General features: G+C 40.0%; 1 protein-coding gene across 1 annotated transcript; it reads right to left on the reverse strand.

Moving 5' to 3' along the window:
* Window positions 1-779: 779 nt before the first annotated feature.
* ube2m (ubiquitin conjugating enzyme E2 M) lies at window positions 780-7,871 on the reverse strand. The gene is made up of 6 exons (XM_030793737.1): window positions 7,621-7,871; window positions 5,522-5,616; window positions 4,786-4,824; window positions 3,718-3,821; window positions 1,639-1,702; window positions 780-1,097 (listed from the first exon to the last, which is right to left on the reverse strand). Exons 1-6 carry the CDS (start codon window positions 7,733-7,735, stop codon window positions 957-959), a joined length of 558 nt encoding a protein of 185 aa, XP_030649597.1. The 5' UTR covers window positions 7,736-7,871; the 3' UTR covers window positions 780-956.

Consider the following 7,871-nt stretch of genomic DNA (forward strand, 5'->3'; position numbering starts at 1 on the left):
GCCAAAGCCCCTCTGCCCCAATTTAACCATAACAAAACAAAACAAAAAAAAACTCTCCCAAGCCCACAACAGCCCCACCTGCGTTTACTGATCCTGTCAAAGGTGTCTGTCCGTCAGTCAGTGGGTTTAAGCGTTATCATTGTGTGTGCTGTGTTTCTTTTATTTATTGATTGATTTGACTGTTGGTCTGTGTGCACTGTTTCGTCTCAGGTCACGGTGCTATTTAAAATCTCTTATAGGGATTTAAGTGAAATATTTGAAGCGTGCGTCCAGTGTTTGTGTTGGTAGATAAGAATGTGTGTGTGTGCTGAGTCAGTTGGGTTTAGCCTCACTGTGGATCATTCTAAACCTTTGTCTTAAGCTAGCCTCACTGAGCCCTCGTAACATACTTCCGTCTCCTTTATTTTTGTTTGTGTTGTTCTTGTTTGTTTTTCAAGTTTAAAATGGAGAGGTGCTTTGTGTTTTTAAATGCGTGTTTGGGTCTGTATTTGTCTGTCCTTGTCTGTGAGTGGAAGGATCAGTTGGCTTGTCAATCTTAGCAAAAAAAAAAAAAAAAAAAAAAAAAAAAAAAAAGAACAACAGCGGACACCAGCTTAGTGGCATATTACCGACTCTGGATTCTCCGAGCAACAATGACTGACTGGTCAGACTTTCTTCTCTCAAAACCCCCCCCCCCCCCATTGGATCCGTCCACCCGCGCTGACTCCCCCTTTAACCCCTGGAGAAAATCCCCCCCCCCCTTTGCCTTCCCTACAGCACCTCCCCCCCCCCCTCCCCTCCCCCATCTCCTCTCTCCCATCAGTGTGTCAGTCAGTATTCTCAGCGCGTGTAAACGGTAAAATGCGTCTTGGGAAGAAGTGGCCGGTTTTTGTTTTTTTGTTTTTGTTTTTTTGTTTTTTTGTTGTTGTTGTTTTCTGTTTTTTTTCTTTTTTTTCGGGGGTGAATAGGAGGCGGGACTATTTCAGACATCGCTCGAAGTAGGTGGCGCCCACGTAGCCGCCCCTCAGGGATCGCTGGACGTTCTGCTCGAAGAGCCGCCGGTTCGTCTGCAGGACCTCCGCCGCCTCTTTGTTCAAGGGGTCTTCGGGATTTGGCTCCTGTGAGACGTGACGCGCGAGACAAGAGATGACGGAAAAGACAACATTTAAAAAAAAAAACAAACCAAAAAAAAAAAAAAACTGTTGTAATGAGATTCCTGTAATACCTGAGTGAGACATTGATATTAACATGGGAAAATAATGATTTTGCTCGATTGCTTCCACTTTCAGACTTTGTCACTTGCTCATTTACACAAATGTGATTCTCTATGAAGACCGTCGGGTTCGGCCTTCAACACTTCCTCTGAGAAATACAGGACACTTAAGTCACTGACTCTATATGGACAAGCCCATTCGTTTTGTCCTATATTTACCACTGAACGACTTACATGAAATATATCACTGGACCGGAATCGTCCACCTCACGACGGCTTAATGACACTTTAGTTGACATGCTACGACTATTTCCTACATAAACAATGGTTTATTCAGTCACTGACATACTGGTTTTCCCAAGAGGCTGATACCAGCTGAAAACAGAGATAACTAAAAAAAGGACAGGACAACAGGCAGAAAAATTCAAATCAAATTCTTAACTCACTAGAAATAGATACTGTAGTCCATATATGATGGAGTTTATTGTCAAGACGGGCTTCCAGTCCTCCCTGTGGGGAAAAAAAAACCGTGGTTATCAGCACAGGCAGTGTGCAGTGCAAAAAAACAACAAAAAAGGGAAAAACCAGATAGACACTAACATATCTACTACAAACATATCTACTACTGTAAAATACTTATCAGCTACACATAGTTATGCTGTCATTTCAATATTATCATCTGGACTATAGTTGACTTCACTTATGATTTAGTAATCAACCAAATTACACATTCTTAAATTCATTCATAAAAAAAATAAATAAAGATAAATAATTTTTTTCATAAAAACTGAAGCATCACAATTGTCAGGGCCCCTGTTTTCTGTAGTTCGTACACCTTTCTCTGGCAAGAACAACCACGCTGATTCTTTTTTTTTCCTGTACTATTCTGCGAGATTTGAAGACACGCTGGGTTGACCTTTGACCGCTCCTTCTCGCGAAATCTCTCCAGATTCTTCACATCCTCGGCCCTATGTACACAGCGTATTATCTTCACGTCAAGCCAAAGGCCTTCAGCTGTCTCCCAACCAGGGAGAGCAACTTTACCAAAGTGCAAAACTGCCCTTTCAATTTACCGCCTCTGTGTGGAGGTAGATAAAAGCAGGGGCGGTCCAATACATGCTTTTGGCTGGGAGGTTCTTTGCACTCGGTGTCGTTCATGGTGTCACGAATCATAACAAGGGCCTTGCAACCAGTCGAAGGAAAAGAGCGCCATTAAAAAAAAAAAAAAAAAAAAAAAAAAAACAGATCAAAGATCTGCACCTATAATCTACGGTACAGCGCGGTCTTTTCTGCACATCCCTCCATATTTAAATCCCGGATCCAGCCCTAGCGTTCATGTCCGGAAAGTTCCTTTTCGTCGTGCCCGTTCATAACGACCTGCTCCCACCCAAATGCCAATGGTGTCAAGCCAACTCCACACACTCTCATTTCTTAGTTACTCTAAGGCGTAAAACGCTCCAGAGCCTTCCAAATAGCCTGTTGTTGTGGAGGGGGGGGGGGGGGGGGTGTTTAACTGTTGATTTGGAGACGTGGTGACCCCGAGATACAAGCGATTTCTGCTGTTCATCGACGTTCACCTTTCAAACCATCTTTCTTTCGTTGTACATGGGTCGAGGTATCTGGATCCTCTCTCTCGGGCTAATTCGTCGCTGTTGTGATAGCTAAGCTTCTTTATTGGTGCCAGACCTTGGAAGGTCAATGTCTATTTGTCTTCTTTTATGTGTGTTCTTTGCCTTCCTTCATGGTGATCCATGGTAAAGAAGTTTTTTTTTTATGACATTCTTCATCACCCAAGTACAGTGAAAGAGAAGCCATGGAAGACCACAAGTCATAACCTCAAGACTGCGACTGGCTCAAAAGAGCAGAACATTAACGCTCTCAAAAAAAATCTTTAGGGGTACCAATAATTGTGACACCTATCATTCTGCAGAGAAAAAAGCTAAAAAATATGCTTTTGAGCAACATAATACGATTGAAAGGATATATATATATATATATATAAATACATTCATACCTGAGCACAAACTTTTAGCTATTTTTCCAAAGGTGTAAATTTAATGAAGTCTTTTTCTCTCATATTTATGACGGGTACCAATAACATTTTAAAGCGCTGTGCGGGGATATCTGTACATATGATATGCCAAACGAGAAACAAACAAATTCAAACAACTACGCATTTGTAACCAAGATCAAAGAACGACATTTGACTGTGCAAATACATTCCTACTGCAACAACTGATCAATTTGTCATACTTTGCATACAGATACAAAATTTTAAAGGTTATAAGAAACATTACAAATTGTTTCTGCCCGACCTAGTCCACATGTACACATACAAGGGAGTGTCAATAAATATAATAAAAACTTTCCACTTCGTAGAAGTACAATTTTGAAGTTAATAACTTTGGTTTATCTTTAACTTGCACATCATTGTGACTGGGTATCTAGTTTTGATCATGTAGCCAGAAGATATCCTCTATGACACTCTAATGTAAAGGAATTCATTTCAACTTCTCTGTATGTACCTCAATATATTTAGACAGACGTTGCCCTCCAGGTCAATGTTGGGATGATACACCATTGTTTCACATTTCACTTTTGGTGGATCATGAGGGTAACCCTGTCCTACCTGCGATGGTGAAGAAAAAAGAAAAAAAAAAGTGAGAATGAGAGGGGGAAAAAGGAACAGACTGAGGGTAAAAAAACGGTTTGCCCAGCGAACTGTTCGCTCTCGCTCTTGACAAGTATCAGTCTCTTTCGCTTCTGTGGTGTTTTTGGAGATCACAGGGCACAAGTTTAGTTACCCGCTAAAAGCAACCAGGGCGTAAAGAGTGAAGGGAGTTAAGGACAAGAGACAGAGAAACAGAGAGAGAGAGAGAGAGAGAGACAGAGAAACAGAGACAGTTTGAGCAGCTTTCATTCAATCTCACTGCATTTACTTTAACGCCACCAGACGCAAGATAACGGAAGCTTTTAGTTCTTTACGTAACATCAAACTCTGAGTTTCAGAAAAATCTAGCTGAAGCATATTTAGAAGACTCTTTGCAATAATTAATAATCCTCTATTTACATTGCCTAAACTTGTCAAAAGTTCACAATCATATAACTACATGAACAAGACTCAACCCTTCAGTAAATGCAAAATAAACAGCAAACAGGAACAAAAGGCTGCTTCTATCAAAAACAGGTAAAACACTGTTCAGGACCCAATCATTTAGTTTATGTCAAATGATGCTAATGCTGTGGATTTTCATAGCAAATTAGTTCTACATTTTACCTTCAACTGTTCTATGGAAACGTAAAAGGTGAAACTAGGTCACAGAGTGAAATGTGTTACTGGCCATATCACCATACTGTCAGCCTGGCCATTCTTACAATTAATCCCCTGTTTCAACAAAACTAATTCTGCTCACACAAAACAAATTCTGTAGTGGACACTTTCATAAAGATTACTTTCGACAACGTTACCCCAACCGAGCGTTTAACACTTCTATTTGTGGCCGTGTAAACATCGCACCTCCATAAGACCTGCTGCGTTGTGTCAGTCACTTCAATAAAACATGTTTTTCGTGCTACCTACTCAAAGATCTTACCTTAAAGCTGAAGACAAACTTTCCCCCTTTATAAAAACCCTAGGAAAAAACAAACAAACAAACATCTGTTAACAGACATTCAGCAGCCCACTTTCTTTGCATGAGATTCAGTTAAATAATTGCACAAATTTGATTCTACTAGAGTCAGAGTCATGTGACCACACAATAACACACACCACAAAAGGTAAAAACTAGTGGTACACTGCAGTTAAAGCTTTAAGAAAAAAAAAAAAAAAGAAAGAAAACAAAGTATGATCAGCTAACTTGACCAAGATGCCGCACACACATCAAAACAGACTGTCATTATGTCATCGTCACGCTGGTCACGGCTGTTATCAGATTGTGATGAGCTAAATATTTGCTTCAGCGCTTTGATTTGGACTAAACCTAAAAGAGCATGTCAACTATTTAACAACAAGCCCTAACACATTTTTCAGATGTGCATTTTGTGACTCAGTGGCAAACTTAGCCCATGCTATTGGTGAGGTCTTTTTGAACCCTGTATCCACTCTTGCATTCTAGTTTCTGTTGAATTCTAGTCTCTGATTTAAACATGGGTGAGACCTAGGTTCTAATGGCAAGTGTGAAATACAGGTTAGCTTGGTCCTAAAAAGCATCCCTTGGTTGACCTAGCATCCCTTGGTTGAAGGTGTAGATGGACCTTGGGTGGGGCAGAATAGAACAAACTCCGAAGAAAAACAAACTGGAAATTTCGAGTGGAAGAAGGAATCCAAACCTCGTCTGGTGAGATGATGAGTTTGAAGTTCAGAAGGTCATCCTGGTCTGGGAAGACAATCTCACAGGTCTTTGGGAGATTCAGTTCATTGATGTCTAAAGGAAAGAGTGATGAAAAAGTGACAACACTGATTTTTTTTTTTACTGTGACAAATCAGATTCCAAACTTTAATCCTGTTCAGTCAAAACCATACGCCACAAGTGTTTAAAAGACATAGTCCATGGTTATGATGCACCTTGAGGAAATGTTGTCGTTAATTTTCGGGTCTTTGACCAGTTCAGTGGTCTGTCAGCTGTCAAATCCTCTCCTAAATGAACTTTGTAAAGTGGAAGCGCATCATCCACCCATATAACAGTGAACAATGCATAATGATCTATATTAACATCAGATTGTATGAGTGAAATGATAAACGAAAGTGGGTGGCAAGGCATGTTACCAAAGCATCTTACAGAAAAACCAAGAAAGAACTACTCAGTTCTCTCAGGGAACCAAGGAAACAACACTCCCTCAACGAAATAGGCTTTGAAATGACCGATACCTCGCCTATATTGGGTTTGACAGAGAGGGAATGTCAAAGAGAGAGAGCAATGATACCACATCTCTCATGGCTCTTGTCTTCAAAGGCTTTTGTCTTTCCACAAAGTTTGTACTTATATTTGTTACTGTTATGGATAATCGAAAACATACAAGTCTGAATAAAGATGTTGTGCAAGATAGGACCAATGGGCTGGGTATACCAAGGGTGCAAGCCAGGTCAGAAAGTTTATTTGACGCTGTATTTTCAAGGCTGCTCTCTCTGTTTAAGCATAGGATCCACTCAGAATTTATACAGAAGCACTGTATGTTTCAAACTTGTATGTTTGAGAGTTGAGAGCTTGAACTTGAAGAACTTGTTTCTATTTGAATGAAACAATTAGTCAGTGATAATTCTTAAGTGTGTCATTTACTCGACTGGCCTACATTTTGATAACACATGGTTTCAACCAAAGAAAATCCTGAACCACCGACACCACCATCATCATAAGAAACGTAAAGGACGAAAATCTTCCTGTAATGACTACAGTGTAGTCAAACGGGAAAAACTATGTAAACTGCTGTGGCAAAGTCAGACATACGCCTTGGCCTGGAACGGATAATCTTAAAGATTTGATTTCAGATATACCAGACCTTTGAGTTTCAGATCTAAGATATTTCTAATATCAATATACGTCTTGATTACAGTATTTGTTCGAGAAGCCATTCCGTTATGTCTCCTTACAGGATGCTACGTAAGGACTAAAATATGTATATTATGTTTCTTGTACAGCTTGATGTGAGTTCAGGAACGTGTACACATCCTTCTCCATAAGATAATTCAGTTTACAATATAGGTTAAGCTTCACACCCTTGATGGCAACTTGTGCTGCACACTCTCTCGTTACATGCCAGCCCGTATCAGATTTAGCCAACTACGGGCAGTTAAGATCAGCTTGCCCAAAACCAAGGACTAGTCAGCAGCTAGTTAACTAGTTGAACTAGACAGCTACCGTGGTTGACATGTTTAAGAGGAACTTAGACAACTATATTAAAAGCAATCACAAGTGCGGGTATTTCGAGTTATGAAGCAGACAAACATTTATCACAGACTTCAATCTGGCGAACTTACTTTGGCCAGCTAGGAAGCTAGGTAATGAAAAGCTAGCTAGCATTAACGACGTAGGCAATGGTGGTGGTGCCTTTATTGCTCAACGCACTTTTATCATACTGATGTAACTCAAATGGGCTATTTAGTAAGAAGCCTCAGAATCAAATATGAAATATAAGTAATTAGTTTGACAAGACTGACATTAATATTTAGCAACAACCAGACGAGACAGGTTGAATTGAGCCCGAGGTTTTACCATCTTCTTCTAGCTAGCTAGCTATGTTTTGTTTTCAAGAGTAACGAGTACAAATGTTTGAAGAAAAGAAAATAATTCTTAGTGTACAGTAGTTTGCAGTGGTAGAAGATAACATAATTGGCTCTACCCATTCCACTGTAATAGTTTTGTAATATTTAAGTTGGGTAGCTAAGGATTATAAAAGCCAGATACATACAGCTAGCAACCTTACTAGCCTACCTTTCTGTATTCGAAGCTGGGCCGCGCTTGCTTTTTTACCCCCGGCTCCTGTTCTGTTTCCTCCTGCAGATTCCTCGTCTTTCTTTTGCTGTTTTAAAGAAAAAAGCTTAATCATCTTCAATGATTTTGTACTTCTAGGCAAATCTTAGTTCCTTTGATAAAATATATCTCTCGTCTTCAGTTTAGGAGTAACGTAAACACTCAGTTTGGCACCGTAATGTAGGGGAGCCGGTGCCTCTTCAACTACGATA

The sequence above is a fragment of the Chanos chanos genome, chromosome 16 (genome assembly GCF_902362185.1).
Source record: "Chanos chanos chromosome 16, fChaCha1.1, whole genome shotgun sequence".
In the NCBI taxonomy this organism is placed as follows: domain Eukaryota; kingdom Metazoa; phylum Chordata; class Actinopteri; order Gonorynchiformes; family Chanidae; genus Chanos; species Chanos chanos.